This window comes from Bos grunniens, chromosome 15, assembly GCF_055505025.1.
Source record: "Bos grunniens cultivar Pamir isolate PY7600 chromosome 15, Bosgru_T2T1.0, whole genome shotgun sequence".
NCBI classification, from domain to species: Eukaryota; Metazoa; Chordata; class Mammalia; order Artiodactyla; family Bovidae; genus Bos; species Bos grunniens.
This window is the reverse complement of record NC_141179.1, coordinates 9,580,920-9,608,067: the sequence shown is the minus strand read 5'-3', so window position 1 is coordinate 9,608,067 and position 27,148 is coordinate 9,580,920. Positions and strand designations below refer to the sequence as shown.

The 27,148-nt window shown below is 36.3% G+C and overlaps 1 protein-coding gene across 1 annotated transcript in view; it reads left to right on the top strand.

Moving 5' to 3' along the window:
- The window catches only part of CNTN5 (contactin 5), a 1,678,169-nt gene that overhangs the window by 1,340,665 nt on the left and 310,356 nt on the right, over positions 1-27,148 (top strand). Inside the window, exons 11-14 of the mRNA XM_086338280.1 lie at positions 77-258; positions 3,961-4,097; positions 10,783-10,912; positions 16,086-16,236. Coding sequence (XP_086194406.1) covers positions 77-258; positions 3,961-4,097; positions 10,783-10,912; positions 16,086-16,236 — 600 coding nt within the window. The remainder of the gene's footprint in view (positions 1-76; positions 259-3,960; positions 4,098-10,782; positions 10,913-16,085; positions 16,237-27,148) is intronic.

Genomic DNA, 27,148 nt, shown 5'->3' with positions numbered 1-27,148 from the left:
TTAAACTACCAGATAACAGAATCTATGTTCCTAATAGTGGAAAGTGTATTAATGGCATTTTTGCTCCTTATTGTAGCCCAGTTCCAACAATCACATGGATGAAGATTAATGGTTATATTCCTAGTAAGTCACGTCTGCGTAAATCTCAGGCAGTACTGGAAATACCCAACGTGCAGCTGGACGATGCAGGCATATATGAGTGCAGAGCGGAAAACTCACGTGGAAAAAATTCCTTTCGTGGACAGTTGCAAGTATACAGTAAGTGTTCTCAGCAAAGTTTGATGCCCTGGTCACAAGAGTGAAACTGAAAATGCAATTTGAGCTAAACATTGTTAGATACATATACCATGCTTCTTTTGTATGGTAAATCATTGAGTAAAATTACCCTACACATAGAAACGCTTTAAATTAAAAATAATGAGGAACTGGCAGGTTCTTTTTATAGCATAGGTAATTGCTAACCTTAAAAATATTTTCCCAGCACTAAAGCTGTCATCTGATGTTGCAAATCTTGTAATATTTATTAACTTATTCTTGCCCTTGGCCTGAATCAAGAGTCACAATTTATTGCCATGAACCAAATCCTACCAGCTCTTTTTTTTTTTTTGTAAATTAAAACTTTCTGAAACACAGTGATACCCATTTGTTTGCATAATGCCTGCATCAGCTTTTAGCACTGCTAAGGCAGAATTAAGCTGTTGAGAGACAGATCAACTGACTTGCAAAGTGTCAAATATGTTCTACTTCATCTTTTACACAAAAACTTTGCTGGCCCTACACTAAATTATTGCATCTGTATGATAAATAACCTTCATGGCTCACAAATGTTTATATTTTCCAAAAATTTCAGAGACAACCAGGTTGTGTGTAAGAATTGGGAAAATCTACTTCCAAAATATATACAATCTCATCTTCTATAAATAGCAAATTATACTTTTCATATTTTCTTTTATAATGCATATTGTATATAAAAGGTAAGTGATACTATTTTTATTGAGGACATTAAAACTTAGGGAAACTGTAACACAGAGCACTGATACAAGAAAATACAGATCCTTACAATGTGAACTTAAACAAATTGCATATGAAGCTGAATCTGCTTCATATGAATCTGCTTCAAACTATAACTGTCACTGTGTTCAAGATCAGTTCATCTGAAATCCTTCACAGGGGAATGCTGCAAAATATTTTGAAATATTAAAATATTACTTCAACCTGTTTTACTTTTATTATATGTAAAAAAAAAACTCCTTTAAAATTCAGCACTCCAACCAAATTTACTATGCCATGCACATTTTGCTCATTCACTCATTGATTCAGCTAATGTTTATTAAATGCTATACTGCACTACAAGCTAACAATAGAGATTTGAGGAAACTCTTGATTGACTGAATTAGATGAAAAGCAAACTGCACAGAGGGCAGAGCATGCTATCTGCTATGATAAAAGCCTATGGGAGCAGAGTCCATTACTTTCTACCAGAGTGATTCAAGGAAAGCATTCCAGAGAATTTGTACCTTAAAGGTTTTCCCATCCACCAGTGGCCTGGCAGCCAGCTGGATTAGGACCCAGCCCCTACCATCAGTGGGCTGGCACCAGCCCCAGAACTCCCAGGACATACACAGCTAGCTCAGGACACAGTCCCACCAACCAGTGGGTCAGTGCCAGTCCTTTGCTACTGGGCCATGCAGCCAGTCATTCTGGGACTCAGTCCCACATACTTCAAGCCACTGCATGAGGCAGGGCCTGGCAGCAAATGAGGCAGACATAAGTGAAATAGAGACTAAGAACAATAAACAAGATCAATGAAATGAAGAGCTGGTACTTTGAAATAAGTAAAACTGATAAATCTTTAGCTAGACTCATCAAGAAAAAGAGAGAAGGCCCATGTAAATAAAATCAAAGTTGAAAGAAGAGAAGTCAGCCAATACCACAGAAAGACAAAGGATCATAGGAGATTACTACAATTATATGCCAATAAAATGGACAATGTAGAAAAGAATAAATGTCTGGAAATGTACAATTTCCCAAGAAACAATCAGGAAGAAATAGAAAATATGAAAAGATCAATTACCAGTAATGAAATTAAATCAGTAATTAAATAAAATAAAACAAAAACTCCCAGCAAACAAAAGTCTACTACCAGATGGCCTCACAGGTGGTTAAGTCTACCAAAAAATTTGAAGAAAAATTAACAACCCTCCTTTTCAAACTATTCCAAAAATTTGCAGAGGAATACTTCTGAACTTATTCTACAACATCACGTCGTACTAAAACCAGACAAAAATATAGCACAAAAAATTTACAGGTCAATACCACTGATGAACACAGATGGACACATCCCCAACAACAAAAAATAAAATTAGCAAATCGAATTCAACAATACATTAAAATGATCACACAATGATCTAGTGGGGCTTATCCCAAGGATGCAAGGATGTTTAATATCCACAAATTATTGTGTTATACCACTTTAACAAATCAATAAAGAAATCGTATAATCATCTCAATAGGTATGAGAAAGCTTTGGACATCTTGGAATACACACACACACACACACACACACATATAAAATGGAATGATACTCAGGCTTAAAAAAAAAAAAAAATGAAATCCTACCATCTGTGACAACATGGGTGGACCCAGAGGGAATTATGATAAGGAAAATAAGTCAGAGAAAAACAAGCATCATATGATTTCATTTATGTGTAGAATCTGAAAAACAAAACAAATGAAAACACATAACAAAACTGGAACAGAGTAATAGATGCAGAGAACAAATAGGTGATTGCCAGAAGGGAAAGGGGTAGAGGGATGAAAGAAATAGATGAGAGAGATTAAGAGATTCAAACTTGAAAAAAATGTCAATGGCAGAAAGACACTTTAAGCTGTCATGGTTTCCCTGACAGCTCAGTTGGTAAGGAATCCGCAGGAAATGCAGGAGACCCTAGTTCAATCCTTGGGTCAGGAAGATCCACTGGAGATGGGATAGGCTCCCCACTCCAGTATTCTTGGGCTTCCCTTGTGGTTCAGCTGGTGAAGAATCCCCCTGCAATGTGGGTCACTTGGGTTTGATCCCTGGGTTGGGAAGATCCCCTGGAGAAGGGAAAGGCTACCCACTCCAGTATTCTGGCCTAGAGGACTCCAGACACAGTTGAATGACTTTCACTTTTGACACTTTATAAATTTCATGAATTTAGAATATTATCTTTTTTGAGAAAGAAATAGAGTATTGAAAACTTGTATATATAAATATATGTGTAAAATGCCAGTAAATATAGAACAATTTTATATCAAATGATACTTGAATTTACAAATTATTTTTTGAAACAATTCAGGCTATATTAGGAAACAAAAAGCAGAATAGTTATTCAGTAAATGGGCATGTTGTATTACTTCAAATTGTGCTAATGCTACTCAATATTTGGAGTAAGAGATGCTTCTTGTTTAGAAAGATTTTTAGTTTAGAAACCTCTTTCTAAACAGATTCCCATGCTCTCCATGGGAAGAATCTACCACTTACTCTAAAGAGGGTAAAGCAAGAAGACATGTATGTTCTCTCCCTTATGACTGATTCATGTTGATATAGGGCATAAAAGAACACAATATTTTAAAGCAATTATCCTTCAATTAAAATAAATAATTTTTTTTAAAAAATAAGAAAAAAAGTGTCTTTTGAAGAGGAAATATTTTAAAATTCAACAACAACAAGAATAGCAAGATATGCTTCACTTAGATTAAAAAGTGTTTCAAATTATTAAAATATCATCATGGTTATATTTTCACACAGGAAATAGAGTTCTCTGTGTAATGCAGTGCCAAGTTTCTTCCAAAATCTAAGTTATATGAATTGATAAAATATTTAATGCTTATGAATTTGTTAACATTCCCTAAAAACTTTGAGTTTTGTGAAACATTGAGAAATGAAATCACCCTTCTTTAATCCTTAAACTTTTACAGCATATCCACACTGGGTAGAAAAACTGAATGATACTCAGTTAGACAGTGGGAGCCCTCTGAGATGGGAATGTAAGGCTACTGGAAAACCCAGACCCACCTACCGCTGGCTGAAGAATGGACTACCCCTCTTGCTTCAGGTACTGTTGGTAACCATTTACATGTTCCAGTGATATTTCAGTGGAATTTCACAAAGGACAAACTAACTTCCTTTAGTCTTATTGAAAGCCATTTCTTATTTATCCCTTATATTCGGAATGAGAAAGATAACATATAAACAAATTAATTTTTACTCTTTAAAAAATTATTGAAATATAGTTGATTTACAATGTTGTGTTAATTATTTCTGTACAGGACAGTGATTCAATTATATATATATATATACATATATATATATATAATTGCATGTATTTTACAGTAGAACTTTTTTGCTTATCCATTCTATGTATAAAAGTTTACATCTGCTAGCCCCAGCCTCCCACTATATCTGTCTCCCAACATCTGCCCCCCTGGCAAGCACTAATCTGTTCCCTATCTCTGTGATTCTGGTTCTGCTTCATAGATAGATTCATTGTGTAATATTTTAGATTTCATGTATAAGTGATATCATATGGTATTTGTCTTTTTCTGACTTACTTTGCTTAGTATGATAATCTCTAGTTGCATCCATGTTGCTGCAAATGACATTATTTTGCTGGCTGAATATTCCATTGTATATATGTGTCATATCTTCTTTACCCATTTATCTGTTGAAGGACATTTAGGTTATTTCTATGTCTTGGCTATTGCAAATAGTGCTGTTATGAACATAGGTGTGCAAACATCTTCTTGAATTACAGTTTTGTCCAAATATATGCCCAGGAGTGGGATTGCTTGATCGTATGGTAATTGTATTTTTAGTTTTCCACTGTGGTTGCACCAACTGACATACCCACCAATTGGAGAAGAGTTCCCTTTTCTCTACATCCTCTCCAGCATTTGTTAGTTGTAGACTTTCAAGTGATGGCTATTCTAACTGGTGTGAGGCTGTACCTTATTGTAGTTTTGATTTGCATTTCTCTAATAATTGGCAATTTTGAAAATCTTTTCATGTGCCTGTTGGCCATCTGTGTGTCTTCTTTGGAGAAATGTAAATTTAGGTCTTCTGCCCATGTTTTGTATAGGGTTCTTTTTGTTGTTGTTGAAAAAAATAAAGTTTTCTTTAATTTTAATTGCCTCATTACTTTCTGGTAATACATTACTTCTTCAAATTTTATTCAATCCTGTAAGTCCATAGGAAAATATCAGTGATTATCATTAACTCATTGCCATTTTTAGCAGACTTTTAGACGTCATCTAACCTACTGCTGTCACTTTGAAGATGGTGAGATAATGAAAAAATAAATTTGCTTGCCTGAGATTGAAACCATTTACCACAGATTGGGACTTGAACCTATGGGCTGGGATTCTAACCCAGCCAAAACACACAATACCTGGTTTCAGGACTGAATGAAGCTCAGGTTCTTGATGTCCCATCACAAAAAGAATTCAGTGAGAGACAAAGTGATCGGTAAGAAATGGATTTATTCAGATTCAGAGAGAAGTACACTCCACAGACAGAGTGTGGGCCATCACAGAGGGCATGTGCAGTGCAAAATGTAGTGGGTTAGCTTTTATAGGCTGGATATTTTGTATGCTAATGAGTGTTAGGATTATTCCAACTATTTTGGGGAAAAGGAGATTTCCAGGAATTGGGTCATCATGCACTCCTCGGTCTTTTGACAGTAATTCAAACTGTCATGGTGCCTCTGGATGTGTCATTAACCTTGCTGAATGAGGATGAGGGTCTAATCAAAATCAACCTGTCTACTATCTTGGATCCATTTGATTCTAATCAGTTTATCTTGTGTCCTTCAGTTCAGTTCAGTAGCTCAGTCTTGTTCAACTCTTTGTGACCCCATGGACTGCAGCATGCCAGGCCTCCCTGTCCATAACCAACTCCCAGAGTTTACTCAAATTCATGTCCATTGAGAAGGTGATGTCATCCAACCATCTCATCCTCTGTCATCCCTTCTCCTCCCACCTTCAATCTTTCCCAGCATCAGGGTCTTTTCAAATGAGTCAGTTCTTCACATCAGATGACCAAAGTATTGGAGTTTCAGCTTCAACATCAATCCTTGTGATGACTATTCAGGACTGATTTCCTTTAGGATGGACTGGCTGGATCTCCTTGCAGTCCAAGGGACTCTGAAGCATCTTCTCCAATACCACAGTTCAAAAGCATCAATTCTTTGGTGCTCAGATTTCTTTATAGTCTGTCTCTCACATTCATACATGACTACTGGAAAAACCATAGCTTTGACTAGACAGACCTTTGTCAGGAAAGTAATGTCTCTGCTTTTTAATATGCTGTATAGGATGGTCATACCTTTTCTTCCAACGAGCAAGTGTCTTTTAATTTCATGGCTGCAGTCACCATCTGCAGTGATTTTGGAGCCCAAAAAAATAAAGTCTGTTGCTGTTTCCATTGTTTCCCCATCTATTTGCCATGAAGATGGGACCAGATGTCATGATCTTAGTTTTCTGAGTGTTGAGTTTTAATCTAACATTTTCACTCTCCTCTTTCACTTTCAACAAGAGGCTCTTTAGTACTTCTTCGCTTTCTAGAGTAAGTGTGGTTTCATCTGCATGTCTGAGGTTACTGATTTTTCTCCTGGCAATCTTGATTCCAGCTTGTCCTTCATCCAGTCTAATAATCTTAACAATATACTCAGCATATAAGTTAAATAAGCAAACTGACAATGTACAACCTAGACATACTCCTTTCAGATTTGAAACCAGTCTATTGTTCCATGTCCAGTTCTGTTTCTTTTTGACCTGCCTATAGATTTCTCAGGAAGCAGATCAGGTGGTCTAGTATTCCCATCTCTTTCAGAATTTTCCACAGTTTGTCTTGATCCACACAGTCGAAGGCTTTGGCATAGTCAATGAAGGAGAAGTAGATGTTTTTCTGAAACTCTCATTCTTTTCAATGATCGAAAATATGTTGGCAATTTTATGTCTGGTTCCTCTGCCTTTTCTAAAACCAGCTTGAACATCTTGAAGTTCACACTTCACATACCACTGAAGCCTGGCTTGGAGAATTTTGATCATTATTTTGATAGTGTGTGAGATGAAAGCAATTGTGCAGTAGTTTGCTGCACTCAATATGCCAGAAAATTTGGAAAACTCAGCAGTGGCCACAGGACAGGAAAAGGTCAGTTTTCATTCCAATTCCAAAGAAAGGCAATGCCAAAGAATGCTCAAACTACCACACAATTGCACTCATCTCATACACTAGTAAAGTAATGCTCAAAATTCTCCGAGCCAGGCTTCAGCAATAAGTGAACCATGAACTTCCAGATGTTCAAGCTGGTTTTAGAAAAGGCAGAGGAACCAGAGATCAAATTGCCAACATCTGCTGGATCATCGAAAAAGCAAGAGAGTTCCAGAAAAACATCTCTTTCTGCTTTATTGACTATGCCAAATCCTTTGACTGTGTGGATCACAATAAACTGTGGAAAATTCTTCAAGGGATGGGAATACCAGACCACCTGACCCGCCTCTTGAGAAACCTATATGCAGGTCAGGAAGCAACAGTTAGAACTGGACATGACACAACAGACTGGTTCCAAATAGGAAAAGGAGTACGTCAAGGCTGTATATTGTCACCCTGCTTATTTAACTTCTATGCAGAGTATATCATGAGAAACGCTGGGCTGGAAGAAGCACAAGTTGAAATCAAGATTGCCAGGAGACATATCAATAACCTCAGATTTGTTACTTTTCTTTTATTGTGGTCTTCAGTCTTTCTGCCCTCTAATGGAGAAGCATCAGTTCAGTTCAGTTCATTTCAGTTCAGTCGCTCAGTCGTGTCTGACTCTTTGCGACCCCATGAATTGCAGCACGCCAGGCCTCCCTGTCCATCACCAACTCCCGGAGTTCACTCAAACTCACATCCATCGAGTCGGTGATGCCATCCAGCCATCTCATCCTCTGTCATCCCCTTCTCCTCCTGCCCCCAATCCCTCCCAGCATCAGAGTCTTTTCCAATGAGTCAGCTCTTCCCATCCGGTGGCCAAAGTACTGGAGTTTCAGCTTTAGCATCATTCCTTCCAAAGATCACCCACTACTGATCTCCTTTAGAATGGACTGGTTGGATCTCCTTGCAGTCCAAGGGACGCTCAAGAGTCTTCTCCAACACCACCATGCAAAAGCATCAGTTCTTCGGCGCTCAGCTTTCTTCACAGTCCAACTCTCACATCCATACATGACTACTGGAAAAACCATAGCCTTGACTAGACAGATCTTTGTTGGCAAAGTAATGTCTCTGCTTTTGAATATGCTATCTAGGTTGGTCGTAACTTTCCTTCCAAGGATTAAGCATCTTTTAATTTCATGGCTGCAATCACCATCGGCAGTGATTTTGGAGCCCCCTGAAATAAAGTCTGACACTGTTTCCCCTGTTTCCCCATCTATTTCCATGAAGTGATGGGACCAGATGCCATGATCTTAGTTTTTTGAATGTTGAGCTGAAGCTTCCTGATGGGAGAGACTGACTGAGGGGGAAACTGTATCTTGTTCTGATGGGTGGGGTCATGCTCAGTAAATCTTTAATCCAATTTTCTTTGAAGGGTGGCGCTGTGTTCCCTCCCTGTTATTTGACCTGAGGCCAAATTATGGTGGAGGTAATGAAGATAATGGGGACTTTCTTCAAAAGGTCCCATTCAAGCACTCCTTGGTCTATGCTAAAAGCATCAAATTGATGCTTTTGAACTGTTGTCTTGGAGAAGACTCTTGAGACAGCAAGGAGCTTCAACCAGTTAATCCTAAAGGAAATCAGTTCTGACTATTCATTGTTAGGACTGATGCTGAAGCTGAAGCTCTAATACTTTGGCCATCTGATGTGAAGTACTGACTCCTTTGAAAAAACCTTGATGCTGGGAAGGATTGAAGGCAGGAGGAGAAGTGGACAACAAAAGATGAGATGGTTGGATGGCATCACCAACTTGATGGACTTGAGTTTAAGGAAGCTCCAGGAGTTTTTGATGGACAGGGAAGTTTGGAATGCTGCAGTCCATGGGGTTGCAAAGAGTAGGACATGACTGAGTGACTGAACTGAACTGGGTTATGTTTCTCTTTCAGAAGTTGTGCCCTGCCACTTTCCCTCCTGTTATAAGATCACATATATTGTAAGAGACATGATTGGGAGAGAATCTTAGTCTTCTGTGTCCTAGGCAGTTTCTTTCCATGACATGCTTCTAACATAGACTTAAATTGCTTTTTAGTAAATCTAGTAAGTGTTTTTAAAGCAACTTAATAAGTACCAGATTTGAAAATAAATCACCATTTAATATCAGAATAATTGTTATAATTTCACCTTTCCCTTGTATCCCTTTTAAGCCCAGGGGAAATAGTCAATTACCTATGGACAAAAGGGAGGGAAAGTGTGTAAATTGAAATTCCAAACACAGCTTCTGCCCAAGTTCTGCCATTATCAAAGGATCTCCTTTCTGTAGTTTGCCTTTTTGGACCTTGATTTGCCCTTTTGTAAAATCAAAAAATTGGATCATATCACCCTCACAGTCACATCCAACTCCGTTATTCCCTTATTCTAAAATCACTAAGGCCCAAAGCACAGTTACAGAAAAAGACTGACACAAATAAAAAGAGTAGGAGAACTGTTAAAGAAAACTGAGAGGGAGGGAGCGGGAATCCTGGGACATTGGCTTATTGCCTGTCTCTCTAATCTTCTTGGGATATCACATAAACCTTGGGAAGGGCCCTGTGGTGGTTATACTGTCTACTCTCATTAACTCAGTAAATCCGCTGGCAGATGAATGAATGGGTTCATTTTAAAAATGATGTCAAATTACTTGGCATCTGTTGATAGATAAGCAAAGCACTGCTCACTAAAATTAAAAGAATGATTTGCTTGATGTTAAATAGATAAGATACCTGATTGTTAAACAACATTTTAAATTTAAAATTTGTTTTTGAAGTGTGCTCTTGGCCTCAGTTTACCTAAGTTTGCATATGTTTAATTTTTTGCCTTCTGTATTATTTCATCTGATAATGAAATTTACATTTTCTGACCAAAAGTTTTATACAGATTCCAGTTATAGGACAGTTTTTTATTTATTTTTTTAAATCTATGTCATTGTGCCGGGAAGTGAGAGAAAAGACAAACATCTGACCATATCTATATAATAGATTCTTGGAATTTAGTGGACTGTATTTAACCTTGATCCTACATATCTGTAGTCTCAATCCTTTCTACATTTGAGCTCCAGCTTCTTATTTGTAAAATAAATTCAATAAAAGCATTATCTGATGACTGTATTTCATAAGCTTAACCAGTATACCAAACAAAAGCAGCTTATTTTAAAATATAATCAAAAGTAAAGTTCATAAAAATAACTATAAGAAGACATAATTTCTTTTCTGATCAAAACATAGCTATATTTTGCATTAGAATAATGCATAGTAAATTTGTTTTCTTAAGTTGAAATAATGTTCAACTGTATTAATTGTGGGGGCTTCGTGTTGACTCAGATAGTAAAGAATCTGTCTGCAATGCAGGAGACCCAGGTTCAGTGACTGGGTCAGGAAGATCCCCTGAAGGGAATAGCTACACACACCACTATTCTTGCCTGGAGAATTCCATGGATAGGAGTCGAACGGCTATAGTCCATGGGGTTTCAAAGTTGGAGGCTTTTATTTTTTTTTTTTAATCTAGGACAGAGTAACTGTAAAATATGTGTGAAACATTCAATTTCTATATCTATTTTTCTTATTCCATTACAGAGTAGGATTGAGATGGTTAATGGAGTATTGATGATCCACAATGTGAATCAATCGGATGCTGGAATGTATCAGTGTTTGGCTGAAAATAAATACGGAACCATTTATGCAAGTGCTGAACTGAAGATTTTAGGTATGCATTTTCTAACTAAATAAATAGGAAAGAAGTGTGGCTTCTTTTCATGCTCTAATTCTTACTATACTGAAGGTTTATGATGTGATTGTAAAAATCTATTTTATCTTTTAAAAATAAATAATATGCCTTGCTGATATGTACTTTTTAAATTTTGGGAGATAAGGTTATATGGCATACAGTTTGTCCCATAACTTTTATTTTCTTTAATTTTAGTTTTAATCATAACAGATTTACACAATATATCTTTTCTATGGCTTTAAAAAATCACATAAGAAAAGTATGGTAACTTTCAAGGAAACTTGTCATAAGGGTAGAGGATCAGAATATAGGTTATCAACATCGCAATGCTTAATATTTTCCCAAGCTGCTCCTACCTACCAGTAGGCATGGGGCTCCTGCAAGGCAGGACTCCCAAGAAAGCATTCCCTGTTAAAGGGATGTTATCACCTTAAAAGGTTAATGAGAGCCCTCCTAAAGCCAGGCACAGTAAGCTCATAGGGTTACATCTGGAATATAACCAGAACACAAGCACTACTTCACACTTTACTACAAGAAAAATTCAATCCAGGGAAATAGACTACCAGATTGAGTCTCTTTAGGTCACTGGACTTGATTTTCCTTTTTCTCACTCTCAAGATTTTATAAATTTTGGTTCTGGAACAGGAGAGAGACTTAGATGATCTTAATACACCATTTCTCAAAAGTGGGCAAAAGCCTGAGTGTGCTTTGTACTTCCCACTGACCCAAAGCACAACATTAACAGAAACACCCAAGCTCTTGGAATCTAAAAATGCGCCTTTCATATATCAGTTAAATATAATATGCCATAAATCAACTTGAATTATGAATGTTTACATTTGAAATTTCTTCATACTATAACAAATCCATCCAATGTTGATACAGGAGTCCATGTTTCAGTGTATTACACCCTAACCAATCAAAAAGTATTTGCTTTCTTGTTAACTCATACAGTTGTATTTCTGAATTAAAAAAAACTGCTTCAGAACTCACCTAATCAATGGTTTATCCAGAAACACTCTCAAATGGGTCCCTTTCTTATTCAAAAATATATTTTCAAAATTACCTTTAATAAGGTATATCCCCAGTAGGCAACAAAATATGTTATCTTTCTATAAATTTCTAAACTTTTCTTTCAATTTCTTAACTCATTTCAGTTGGTACCTTTTTCTGTTTGTGATGCATAGATATCTTTTAATGTTATGTGCTATGCTAAAACATTAGATATCTTTTAATGTTATGTGTTATGTGCTAGTATAACTATGTTATACTTCTATGTAGTGAACATAAAACACAAATGAAATATTCATAAGTTGTCAGACTGGCATAAATAAATGTCTAAGATACAATAAACTCGTACAGATATTTTCCAGTTTCTCTTTTAGATATAAAAGTGTCTCTTTTTTGTTTGTTTGTTAGTTTGTTTCACATATTCTTTTTTTTATTTTATTTTTAAACTTTACATAATTGTATTAGTTTTGCCAAATATCAAAATGAATCCATCACAGGTATACATGTGCTCCCCATCCTGAACCATCCTCCCTCCTCCCTCCCCATACCATCCCTCTGGGTCATCCCAGTGCACTAGCCCCAAGCATCTAGTATCATGCATAGTTCAGCATTTTAGGAATCAGTGAACTAAAATGGACTGGAATGAGTGAATTTAACTCAGATGACCATTATATCTAATACTTTGGGTAAGAATCCCTTAGATGAAATAGAGTAGCCATCATAGTCAACAAGAGTCTGAAGTGCAATACTTGGATGCAATCTGAAAAACGACAGAATCATCTCTTTTCGTTTCCAAGGCAAACCATTCAATATCACAGTAATCCAAGTCTATGCCCCAACGACTAATGCTGAAGAAGCTGAACAGTTCGGTGAAGAACTACAAGACCTTCTAGAACAAACACCCCAAAAAGATATCCGTTTCATTATAGGGGACTGAAATGCAAAAGTAGAAAGTCGACAAATACCTGGAGTAACCGGCAAATTTGACCTTGAAGTACAGATGAAGCAGGGCAAAGACTAACAGCGTTTTGCCAAGAGAATGCAGTGGTCATAGCAAATACCCTCTTCCAACAACACAAGAGAAGATTCTACACATGGTCATCACCAGAAGGTCAATACCAAAATCAGATTGATTATATTCTTTGCAGCCAAGGATGTAGAAGCTCTATACAGTCAGCAAAAAATGAGGCTGAAAGCTGACTGTGGGTGAGATTATGAACTCCCTATTGCCAAATTCAGACTTAAAGAAAGTAAGGAAAACCACTAGGCCATTCAGGTATGACCTAAATCAAATCCCTTATGATTATACAGTGGAAGTGACAAATAGATTCAAGGGATTAGATCTGATAAAGTGCTTAAAGAACCATGGAGGGAATTCATCACATTGTACAGGAGACAGGGATCAAGACCATCCCCAAGAAAAAGAAATGCAAAATGGCAAAGTGGTCGACTGAGGAAGCCTTACAAATAGCTGAGAAAAGAAGAGAAGCTAAAGGTAAAGGAGAAAAGGAAAGATACACACATTTGAACACAAAGTCCTGAAGAATAGCAAGGAAAGATAAGAAAGCCTTCCTCAGTGATAAATGCAAAGAAAAAGAGGAAAACAATAGAATGGGAAAAGACTAGAGATCTCAAGAAAAGCAGAGATACCAAGGGAATATTTCATGCAAAGATGGGCACAATTAAGGACAGAGAAACTATACAAAAAGATCTTCAGAAACCATATAATCACAATGGTGTGATCACTCTCCTAGAGCCAGACATCCTGAAATTAAAAGTCAAGTGGGCCTTAGGAGGCATCACTATGAACAAAGCTAGTGGACATGATGGAATTACAGGTGAGCTATTTCAAATCCTAAAAGATGATGCTGTGAAAGTGCTGCACTCAATATGTCACCAAATTTGGAAAACTCAGCAGTGACCACAGGACTGGAAAAGGTCAGTTTTCATTCCAATCCCAAAGAAAGGCAATGCCAAAGAATGCTCAAGCTACCACACAGTTGCACTCATCTCACACACTAGTAAAGTAATGCTCAAAATTCTCCAAGCCAGGCTTCAGCAATACGTGAACCGTGAACTTCCAGATGTTCAAGCTGGGCTTAAAAAGGCCGGGGAACCAGAGATCAAACTGTCAACGTCTGTTGGATCATGGAAAAACACCAGAGTTCCAGAAAAACACCTACTTCTTCTTTATTGACTATGGCAAAGCCTTTGACTTTTGGATCACAACAAACTATGGAAAATTCTTAAAGAGATGGGAATAACTGCACCCCCTACCTGACTCCTGGGAAATCTGTATTCAGGTCAAGAAGCAACAGTTAGAACTGGACATGGAACAGCAGACTGGTTCCAAATTGGGAAAGGAGTATGTCAAGGCTGTATATTGTTGCCCTGCTTAATTAACTTATATGCAGAGTACATCATGCAAAGTGCTGGGCTGGATGAAGCACAAGCTGGAATCAAGTTTGCTGGGAGAAATATCAATAACTTCAGATATGCAGATGACACCACCCTTATGGCAGAAAATGAAGAAGAACTAAAGAGCTTCTTGATGAAAGTGAAAGAGGAGAGTGAAAAAGTTGGCTTAGAAGTCAACACTCAGAAAACTAAAATCATGACATCTGGTCCCATCGCTTCATGGGAAATAGATGAGGAAACACTGGGAACAGTAAGACTTTGAGTGCAGCCATGAAATTAAAAGGCATTTGCTCCTTGGAAGAAAAGCTATGACCAAGCTAGACAGCATATTAAAAAGCAGGGACATTCTTTTGCCAACAAAGGTCCATCTAGTCAAAGCTATGTTTTTTTCCAGTAGTCATGTATGAGTGTGAGAGTTGGAATACAAAGACAGCTGAGCACCAAAGAACAGATGCTTTTGAACTGTGATGTTGGAGAAGACTCTTGACAGCCTCTTGGACTACAAGGAGATCCAACCAATCCATCCTAAAGGAAATCAGTCCTGAATATTCATTGAAAGGACTGATGATGAAGATGAAACTCCAATACTTTGGCCATCTGATGGGAAGAACTGACTCATTGAAAAGACCTTGATTCTGGGAAAGATTGAAGGCAGGAGGAGAAGGGGATGACAGAGGATGAGATGGTTGAATGGCATCTCTGACAGGCTTGCCATGAGTTTGAATAGGCTCCAGGATTTGGTGGTGCAGCAAGCCTTGCATGCTGCAGTCCATGGGGTAATAGTTGGATATGACTGAGCGACTGATCTGCACTGAACTTTAATTCATCATTTTTAACCACAGTTACCTACTGGAATGTCTTGGGAAGTTTAAATGAAAACTATTAATAAAAATCTAGTAATACAAATAAATATTAATGAATGTTCAGGCCTAGGTGAATAATTGCAACCAATGAGTTGAAATTTGAATTATTCAATTTCTTAAAAATGTATTTCTTAAAACTCTACATTTAGTTTTGTACATTATTTAAATGCACTTCTCAGGTGGCCCCATGCTAAAGAAGCTGCCTGCCAATGCAGGAGATGCAGGAGATCCCAGTTCCGTGCCTGGGTCAGGAAGACCCCTGAAGTAGAAAATGGTAACCTGTTCCAGTATTCTTGCCTGGAAAATTATGTGTGGCAATGATCTGAAATGACTGAGAATCTGAACACACACACACATACACATTATTAAATAAAATATGCGTCGAGACTCAGAGATTAGAAACAGCTGACACAGGATTGCCTTCTCCACAGATAGCCTCCATTTTTCCAAAGGAAGGCCCAAACAGACCCATGTTCAACCCCTTCACCTTTTGCCCAAGGGGATCATTAAGCTTTCACAATTAAAGTTTAATTATAATTAAAGCATCTCATTCTTTGAAACAACTTTTGTCTGTGGACTTCCCTGGTGGCTCAAATGGTAAAGCGTCTGCCTACAATGCAGGAGACACAGGTTCAGTAGGCCCCACAATTGTAAGAACCTGCTAAAGGAAAGGACAGCCAATAAGATATCTATTAAGTAATAATTAAATTAAATTTCAAATTAGTGCCTTTTATATGTGTAGGTATCCTATGATTTTATTAAAAATGCATTCCAAAGATAAAATTGCCTAAACTCAGTGAATCATCCATTAGAAATTACTGTCATTGCTTCTGGTAGAATTAACCTTTTCTTTTTTATAGCTTCAGCTCCCACTTTTGCACTGAATCAACTGAAGAAAACAATAATTATTCCCAAAGACCAAGAAGTCATCATAGAGTGCAAACCTCAAGGATCTCCAAAACCAACTATCTCTTGGAAGAAGGGAGACAAAGCAGTTAGAGAAAATAAAAGGTTAGAAGTCTATTTCATAATTTAAACTTTTAATATCAGACTTTTCTGAAGTTGCAGATGATACAGACAAAATATATGAGTCTTAACATAATGGTGAGACATATTTCATGAAATGACTGAGCTATGGTTTTGTCTTCATAATCATTAAAAAAAGATCAAGTGATCTATAAAGGAAGAAGTTCTATCTCAAAATGGCCATATTTCTTTGTTTTTGTGGTATTTCAGCACCAACTGGGAATTTCACCAGATTATGAAGAAAGCAAACACTTTCATTCAGTTAGTTAATTCTTCATTTTGGGTCTCTACGTGTAAGGACCCAGAAGTTATCTATGATAATTTTTAGATGATGAGTTCTCATTTCAATGTTAGTATTAAAAATAATATAAACATATTCTTAGTTACTTTTTCATTTTGGGTCTCCCAGGTTTGAGGACCGAGAAGTTATCTATGATAATTTTTAGATGATGGGTTCTCATTTCAATGTTAGTATTAAAAATAATATAAACATATTCTTGATATCCTGAGTAATCCTTTTATGACAGAATACTGCCAAGCAAAATTTGGGTCTAAATTTTCATTTTTGCTTTAATTATGTTTATGAAAAATACTATAGAATTATTTCAGTTGCTACATGCAAATGAGGAATGTACAGAGAACTGTCTACCATATAAAGGTCTGTCATTGATACATAAAGCCAAAGCAGAGCATAGGACTACAAATGGGGGGAAATGATGAGAGCATCACATAGTTGCACAACAGTCCATGTACGACAAATTCAAAAGTCCCATGCGTTACCAATCATTATCATCTGGTGTTGCAAATGGTGGTTTGATAAAATATTATCCTCTATTATGTTAAAATAATGTTGCATATTGTTTAGGTTATGTTTTTTATTGGATTTATAAAAATAAGGAGTTTATGTTTTGATTTATGTTTCAGTCTCAGTAAACATATAGCTAAAATAATTTAAGTCAGCATTAGAGTCCATTAAACAATTCCTTAAGTAATTTTGGAATATTTTGACATATTTGAAAAATATCTTTGGAATATACGCTTTTCCCATTGAAGTCTGAGAAATATTATTTTAAGTTGCATGTCTCTAATGAAATAATTTATGAATGATTGGATTATGATCAGTCCCAAGGATCTATGCTGCCTAGAATTGATATGGATTATCGTGAACATTGGGTTTCCCAGGTAGCACCAGTGGTAAGGAATCCATCTGCAATGCAAGAGATGAGGGTTTGATCCCTGGGTCGGGAAGATCCCCTGGAATACAGCATGGCAGCCCTCTCAAATATTCTTGCCTGGAGAATCCCACGGACAGAGGACCCTGGTGGGCTATGGTCCATAGGGTCACAAAGAGTTGGATATGATTGAAGTGACTTATCTCGCACATAATGGATATTTTGTTAAAAAAAAAAAATACTCTTTCTTAGTGCAAGTGAGATTGGGGAGCGAATTACAAGCTGTAAGTTTAGTGTTGCATTTGGTTGAACTGTATATGGTTGAAGTGAATTTTTAATGATTATTGCTCAGAAATATGGAAAAAACAAAGAAACAAAAAAAACAAAGAAACAAAAACCTCACACAAACCTTTCATTATAATAGAAGAAAATGAATTTATAGTATCCTAGTAAGAACATATACTTTACATTGCTTAGTTAGCATTTTTTGAATATATTAAATTTTCTCATAATATCATCAATATATATATGCCATATTAGTATAAGCCATTCCATTTGAAATGCATTACTTTGTTTTATGTTTGAAAATGACATGTGAGCCTTGTCTTATTTATTTCAGTTCACCATAGAATGTCCCTCATCAACTATTTGTAGACATCACATTGAGTTTAATAAGCCTAGTGCTATCACTTTTGTCAAAGCAAAAGTACTGAAAGAGGAATGGGATTATGAATTTCTATTACAAAAATATGAGTGTAATAAACTTTTTATTTTACAGAAGTCAAAATTCATAGTTATGAATTTTCCATTTTTCTTGCTCCCTTTTCTATTTACTGCTAACTCCTTGGTTAACAATGAAATACAATGGCATCAAACTAAGATCACTCACATTTTCATATTTCAATACCTCTGGTCAAAATGCTATTTAGCAATAATATTGAAAGGTGTTTTTATTTAAGTAAAAGTAAGATCTGGACACAATTACTTAGTATTTTATTACCCTGAACTATATGTTTAAATCTGTAAATTGGTTTAATTTAATAACAAATATCAAATATAATAGGTGCATCTTTATTCTTAAAAATTGGCAGGCACACTTGTAAAATATAATTTTTAGTGATATATAACTTACTAACATTTTCGGCAGTGTCAAGTTTCACTAAGAATACAATCTAGTTGAATATAAAAAATAAATGTTCAAATATTAAAATAAGAGGCTAAGATTTAAATAACAGTAGAAAGAATTCCACAAAGCATTATAAGAATACACATAGATAGTGGACAATTGTACATTCTAAAAATATGAGCTCAAAACAAAAGTTTAAATGTATATATTTTATATGCTTTAGAAGAGTATTTCAATTACATATGACAACTTGTTTTCTTACATATATTTTAGATCATTTGTATCTGTTAAAAGCACTTCAGCCATTTGTAAGTAGAAAGGGAGTGTTTTGCAAAAAGTTTTCAGTTTTGTCTCAGATTCAAAGGATTTGCTAACAAAATAAGTCACACATTATATACAAATGAATAATACCACTATTTATTAGAGAACTACCTAGCTTACTTTCTTTACTAACATTAAAAGAAAAGAGAAACAGCAGAGGAGAGCAATAATACATACCTCACCAAATTGAATTTGCTCCCATCCAGACTTAAGTCTCATGTCACAGCACATACTGAGTCCTAACTGGGCAAAGGTCCCAGGCCGTACATCCACTCTGTGGGTGAGTCTCTTAAAATTGTAGTTTAGGGTTTATAATCCCTCATTCATCAACCTGTGAGCAAACTGAAGCTCTGCTTTCATGTTAATGGTGTTTGTTTTGCCATGTAAAACTTGGAATGTTGTTAAGATCCAGGGCTTGTTTGGCCAGGCCCCCTCCAGGGGCTCAACAACTCCAAGATTCCTTACCTGTCTTATCTATGGTGCTGCAAGTCTTGCACTCACACCAGGCAGTCTGGGCGCTCACAGTCAGGTCAGGTCCAGGCAGGTTAGAAGCAAGGTCAGAGGCCTGCTCTGCATTGTCTCTTAAGCCTAAAAAGACTATTTAATTTCCCTAACAGGGACATGTTAGAAAACTGTTAATACTTTGAAAATTTAGGGTCATATGTATTTCACATTGGGGCACAGGTTCAAATTATTGTTTATTTTGTTATAAATATGTTCAGCATTCATGTAATCTGCATCAAGTATGTCCTTCACTCATCCAAACTATAATTAGAAAAAAAATGTTAAATGAATACCCTGACCTTCATTCACAATTTTCAGAGTTATTTGGGGTCTTTCCAAAATAGGATTAAAACAGCAAATGGCAATTTCCTATATGGAGACATAAACACTAGTATTACATTGGGAAAATGGTATTAAAATAATAATATATCATAAGAGGAGCATTAGGTATGAGAAACATATCACTTTCAAAGCATAAAATTGTGTCCAGAGGAATAATCTAAAAATGAAATAAAAGATTTCAATTGCAGAAAAAAAAATTGTCACCAAATCAGCTGAAAATATGTCAGAAACTCAAAATGGTGAATTTGAATCAGCATTAATTTCAATGTAATTCTAAACTGTAAATCTATAACAACTTGCGGTTAATAAGTCATTTATTTTATCAATAGAGTGTCAATTTATTACCTTACCCTCTTCTGCCACATTTTGATGGGTATGTCGGGGTGCATTGTAATTTCCTCAGTTCTGTCTTGCTGCAGCAAAGATTTGAAATGGTGGGCTCGTGTTACAGCTTGGTTACAGCTCAATTTTATTCTGAAAATAAAAGGTAGTACACCCTGGAGGCATGAGGGCAGGCCGACCCCAAAGGAGAGACCTCAGTCCCTCTTGACTTCCTCCTTTTATATGTTTGTTTCCTCCTCCCCTTGAGCCTACCCTATGCAAATTGGGCTAGCCAAGAAGGCCGCTTGTTTGTTTCACCTGAATTTCTCACTCCAGTCCATGGATTTTCTTTTCTTCCATTTTCGTGGACTTTTTCCTTTGTCTTTTAGGCACTGCCATTTTGGACTCCTTTTTCCTATTCTAACTACCTAACAGAATGTTCCCAAATTCAGTTTCATTTTGTTTTGGGAAGGATTCTTCGAAACACAAACTTTCTTAAATTTATCTGTTTTGCTAAAGAAATACATAAATCATTATCCTAAAGTTTAAAGGGCTTCCTGGGTGGCTCAGCAGTAAATAATCCGCCTGTAATGCAGGGGTCATAGGAGACAGGGGTTCAATACCTGGGTTGGGAAGATCTCCTGGAGGAGGACATTTCAACCCACTCCAGTATTCTTGCCTGGAGAACCTCCAAGGACAGAGGAGCCTAGTAGGCTACATTCCATAGAGTCACAGAGAGACTGACAGGACTGAAGATACTTTAGCATGCACACATGCATGCAAATTTTAAATGTAATAAAGAATAACTAGGACACAACATGAATTTTAGAAGAAATGTGATTAACAAATAAGTTGCCTGATTATACATACAAAATATTTCATTCATTTGGCCCTAAGTGGTAAAACTAAAATATGTAAGAAAATGGATTATGTCAGAGTTTGTGAGTTGTTTATAGTCATTTGTTTTTTTATAAGAATGAATTGTCTATACCAGGATATAATCGGTATGAACTGCTGGTCAAACAGTAAATCATATTATTACTAATAATGATGATGATTGCTTTTAAGTCCATAGCATTTATAATTTACAGAGAAGTTTATCATTGTGGGTAACAGTAGAACCCAGTGTGTAAAGCGGGAAGATGATGAGTTTTCAACAGGTTACTTAATTTTCTTACTGATAAAATTAGGATCTAAAAGAATAAGAGTAACTGTTAGGTACTGAGAAATAAATGAAATTTTGTGTGTAAAATACATTGGCTGGTATATGGCATTCAGTAAGTGCTCAATAAATGTTACTGTGTTGATAAATCTGTTGCTGCTGATGTGGACAGTGGTGGTGGTGGTGGTGATGATGTCATTTGAACTTTTGAGTCTTTGGATACTGGTCTTAATTTTTCTTATCAGTAGTTCTGAAAAACTTTAACACTTTCCTATCCTTTCTCCAATAATTAGGGGAAACATGCCTAAATTAAGTTATTATCTGGCATTTAAAAAGCCTTTAGTGCTTTCCATATGATAAATTTGCTAATCTATGTTAGCATTCTTTATCCATCAGACTCCAAACCTACACTTCTTGGCATTTTTTCATGGTATGGCCATTCTCACCAACCTTACCTATTCTTGGTTCAATATTATTAGGATAGTTTTTGAACTAGCGGGCTCAATAGTTACCTGTTCTGTGATCAGTATCATAGGCCATGTTAATATACATGTAATGAATATACATAGAGAGTAATGGAAATAGAGAGGAAGATTTTTAAACTATATTTGGGTATTTTTTTTTTTTCTTTTATGGAATCTCCAGGTTTTGTCCCATTGCTTTAAAAAATCACCAGCACATGTCCACTTAAGTTCCTTTATCGATCATGTCCATTTTCATACTGAAACTAATTTGTTCCAGGAATACTAAGACATGAAACAGTCCATAGGGATTTTCTCCTCTAGTGTACTTTCATTCAGAATCTTCTGCTCATCAAACGCATATTAGATTTTCACTTCAGCTCATTATTTCCATTACTTGGCCATTAACTTCTGTTAAAATATAATCACCCAGAGGCACTCCAGCAGTGCACAAATATTAAGCCTTCATTATTCCATGTTCATTTTCTGTATTTTTTGTGGGCAAAGACAATCTTGGCTGAAATGAAGAATACATTGCTTTTGCAAAGGCACAGGTTTTTTGTTTATTCTCCATCTGCATATATTAAAACTGTTATTGAAACCCATAAAATATGTCATGTATGTTTTTAAAATTGTTCACAATTATTGTAATAAGTACCAATTTTCATTTCTAGACCAAGGAGAGTGGGTACCAGTTATGGAGAAAATGGACTATAATTCAGATGGGTGCTAAGGAAACCCTGTATCCCAAAATATAAAAAGTATCCTATGGAGGGGTAGTATTATAGTGTATTTTTTTTTTTCTTTTATGGGACTATAATCTAAGTAAAGACTTGCTGAAAATCCTTTGTAATAATCCCCTCCTCACCAAAGGAGCTTCAGAACAGCGAAGTTTCCAACTCAGTCATTTAACACGCACAGAAAATTGCACTTGAAGTGCCCATTAGTTGACTTCTGGTGGGAATTCATGTTGTGTTTATTAGGCAACAATGATCAGGCTCACATACTGACTCACAGACATATGGAAAAATATATTCTTAGCACAAGCCCTAAAGGACATCGTTACTGAGGGGAAAACAAAGTCTTCTTTTGTTTTCTCAGGAAGAAAAGGAATTCATGGGTATAATTAGGACCTTGTTTCTGTCCCTCTGTTTCCATCTACATGCTGTGTCTGCTAATGAACAAGCTGTTTTGTTGTTTCCTCTGTGACAATGTCTTTTACATATTAAGAACATAAAACAATATAGACCCTGGGTATCTTGTTTTCTTTTTTTTTTTTTTTTCTTCCAGAGTCTAAGAAATTGTAAATGAGAGAAAATGAGCATTCATATATCAAGAATATATTAGTTGACTTCCTTTGTAAACTAAAATCTATGCTTTCAAAGGAAATAAAATAATCTTAGGGAAGTGAGGGTTGATAGCTACTTTCATAAGATGTAATACTTGTGAATTGTTTACAAGATACAATGTGTTATCTGCCACTCATGGATGGGGATGCTATTCCAGAGGTCCACTGAACTGAAGGGGGTTAGGAGGAAATGGCCTTATACTCCTTATGGTGGGGTTAGGATGCTGACTTCCTGGTCTTAAAAACTAACTGCACAAGGGTCTGCCTGATTAACCTTCTCTTTAAAATCTTAGCAAAACACAAAACAGGAAAAAAAGCAAAGTCATAGGACCATTGGAAATTAAGCAATGTAGAGGAACACATTTTTGGCCTCTAGGAAGAATCAGGTAAAAATAGGCTCAATTAAGAAATGATCAAAAGACCGTTCAATCCTAGACCTTTGAAACTACAACTAAATCAAAATATGAAGGGAACAAGGAATCTTCTGCTACCTTCTACTTTATGCCCATACATATTAAATTCAGAAATTCGGCCTCATTACAAATTGACTTGAATCCTTCTACTATACAGAAGCTACTCTTTAAGATGGAAAGAAGTTTCTCTCCCTACTCCCTCCCATCAACACCAATCCAGGATAAGTTTGAGGATCATGAATCCATCAAGGGGCTGGGCAAATACATAAACTTTAAGATTTGAAGTTTTTCATAAATGAACAATTTTAGTAAATAATGTTATAAAGGAAAAATAATGAAATCCATGGATTCTTGAAATTAGAAACAATAAAGCAGTCAGCTTTTTCCAGGAATCAGTTTACCTGAAAATTGAAATATCATAAGGAAGAGAGAGCAGGAATCAACAAACATCTTGCCTCTATCCAAATGACTTGTATTAGAGGTCTCAGTTCAGTTCAGTTCAGTCGCTCAGTCATGTCCGACTCTGCGACCCCACAAATCCCAGCATGCCAGGCCTCCCTGTCCATCACCAACTCCCAGAGTTCACTCAGACTCACGTCCATTGAGCCAGTGATGCCATCCAGCCATCACATCCTCTGTCGTTCCTTTCTCCTCCTGCCCCCAATCCCTCCCAGCATCAGAGTCTTTTCCAATAAGTCAACCCTTCGCATGAGGTGGCCAAAGTACTGGAGTTTCAGCTTTGGCATCATTCCTTCCAAAGAAATCCCAGGGCTGATATCCTTCAGAATGGACTGGTTGGATCTCCTTGCAGTCCAAGGGACTCTCAAGAGTCTTCTCCAACACCACAGTTCAAAAGCATCAATTCTTCAGCACTCACCTTTCTTCACAGTCCAACTCTCACATCCATACATGACCACAGGAAAAACCATAGCCTTGACTAGACAGACCTTTGTTGGCAAAGTAGTGTCTCTGCTTTTCAATATGCTATCTAGGTTGGTCATAACTTTCCTTCTAAGGAGTAAGCATCTTTTAATTTCATGGCTGCAGTCACCATCTGCAGTGATTTTGGAGCCCAGAAAAATAAAGTCTGCCACTATTTCCACTGTTTCCCCATGCACTGATGGGACAAGATGCCATGATCTTAGTTTTCTGAATGTTGAGCTTAAGCCAACTGTTTCACTCTCCACTTTCACTTTCATCAAGAGGCTTTTGAGTTCCTCTTCACTTTCTGCCATAAGGGTGGTGTCATCTGCATATCTGAGGTTATTGATATTTCTCCCTGCAATCTTGATTCCAGCTTGTGCTTCTTCCAGCTCAGCGTTTCTCATGATGTACTCTGCATATTAGGGGTCTAGTGAAGCCTAAATATATTTTACTTGGTCTTGGGCAGCTGACTGGTGTCAAGATTAATATTTGAGGAAGGGACTCAGACATTGATAGAAATAGTGAAGGGAGGCAAGTGAAACTAAGAATGTTACTAGTAGACAAAGCCAAGCCTCTGAACATGGAAGCCCAAAAGAGTGAAAAGCAGAGAGATCTGTAAAGTGTAAAAGCTAATTTATACTCACAAATATGAGAACAAGACGTGAAAACAAACAAATGTAATAAGCATAGCTGACAGGAATAGATTCAATATAAGTAGATACCAATTTTGTGTCTATGCCTACATATAGTAGATGCCCGAAATTGTTCACAGAATACCCCTAAGAGGTGGATTATAGGTAATTTTAATTTTGTGCTTTCCTGTACTTTACAAATTTTATATAATTATTATATACTATTTTCTAATTTATGTACTAGTAAGGAAAGTTAAGGTATAGACTAAAAAATTTGTAGGAGTAAATTTCTTAAAATCACATATATCTCTAATAAATTAATTCAAATAGATTTGAGTTGGACATATAAAAAGGTAAGAACATTCTTATCCATCCTGCTATAATTTTTACATCTTTAAGAAGAGTATCTACTTGGTTTTGGAAACAATTTGAATTGCTTGCCCTAGTCTTTTAAAGATTTATTCTAAAAAAAATTGGTATGATTGCACTCGAGATTTATTTCAGTCCAATTTGAACAGATCTCTGTTTTATTCTACCATCCTTTCAATCAACTGACCAATTGAGCAAAACTTCAATCAATAGAAAATGAAATTTTCAATCCAATTTAAGCATGCGTTTAACCGTTTTTCTTGGGTTTCCTTCTTTTTTTTTTTTCCATTTCCCCCTACTCTCCCATAAAAGCCATGGTTTTCCCCATTACCAGAGGAATATTCTCAAAGCACAGCTTTGAAGATGTCATATACATGCTTAAATTACTGATAATCTTCTACTGAATACAATAATAACCCATGAGTATATTTGAAGTTCTCCACATTTTCCATGTTTTTTCCATTAGTCCATCTAATAGATATGAAGTTGAAATCTATGAAATTTCTACTTTGTCACTTAAAAATGAATGAAGAGCAAGTATTTCATATGGTTCACACTAATATTTAAACATACCTGCAATGCTATAATGCTTGATGCCAGGAATGGAGTTGTGACTAGAATGTGCAGTGTACCTACCAACATGAAGTTCAGAATCTACACCTGCCTTATTAACTGTTCAACTCTCTTTCACTCTCTGTGTATCTCTACCCATTTATTTCTTCTTTCAAAACAAAACAAAAAAAAAAAAACTCCAAAGTATTTTATCTTTAATTAAAATGGACTCTCACAATCCCCCAAATCAGACTCTTTATTTTCTCACCTTGTAACCTTTACTCAAATGTTTCCCTTCTCTCTCCTCTACTCCTTGTAGCATACTAGTAAACCTCAATACATAAATCAAATTCCTTATGATTATACAGTGGAAGTGAGAAACAGATTTAAGGGACTAGATGTGATAGACAGTGTCCCTGATGAACTATGGACAGAGGTTCATGACATTGTACAGGAGACAGGGATCAAGACCATCTCCATGGAAAAGAAATGCAAAACAGCAAAATGGCTGTCTGAGGAGGCCGTACAAATAGTTGTGAAAAGAAGAGAAGTGAAAAGCAAAGGAGAAAAGGAAAAACATAAGCATCTGAATGCAGAGTTCTGAAGAATAGCAAGGAGAGATAAGAAAGCCTTCCTCAGCAATCAATGCAAAGAAATAGAGGAAAACAACAGAATGGGAAAGACTAGAGATCTCTTTAAGAAAATTAGAGATACCAAGGGAATATTTCATACAAAGATGGGCTCAATAAAGGACAGAAATGGTATGGACCTAACAGAAGCAGAAGATATTAAGAAAAGGTTGCAAGAATACACAGAAAAACTGTACAAAAAAGATCTTCATGACCCAGATAAACACGATGGTGTGAGCACTCACCTAGAGCCAGGCATCCTGGAATGTGAAGTCAAGTGGGCCTTAGAAAGCATCACTACAAACAAAGCTAGTGGAGGTGATAAAATTCCAGTTGAGCTATTTCAAATCCTGAAAGATGATGCTGTGAAAGTGCTGCACTCAATATGCCAGCAAATTTGGAAAACTCAGCAGTGGCCACAGGACAGGAAAAGGTCAGTTTTCATTCCAATCCCAAAGAATGGCAATGCCAAAGAATGCTCAAACTACCACACAATTGCACTCATCTTACACGCTAGTAAAGTAATGCTCAAAATTCTCCAAGCCAGGCTTCAGCAATATGTGAACTGTGAAATTCCAGATGTTCAAACTGGTTTTAGAAAAGGCAGAGGAACCAGAGATC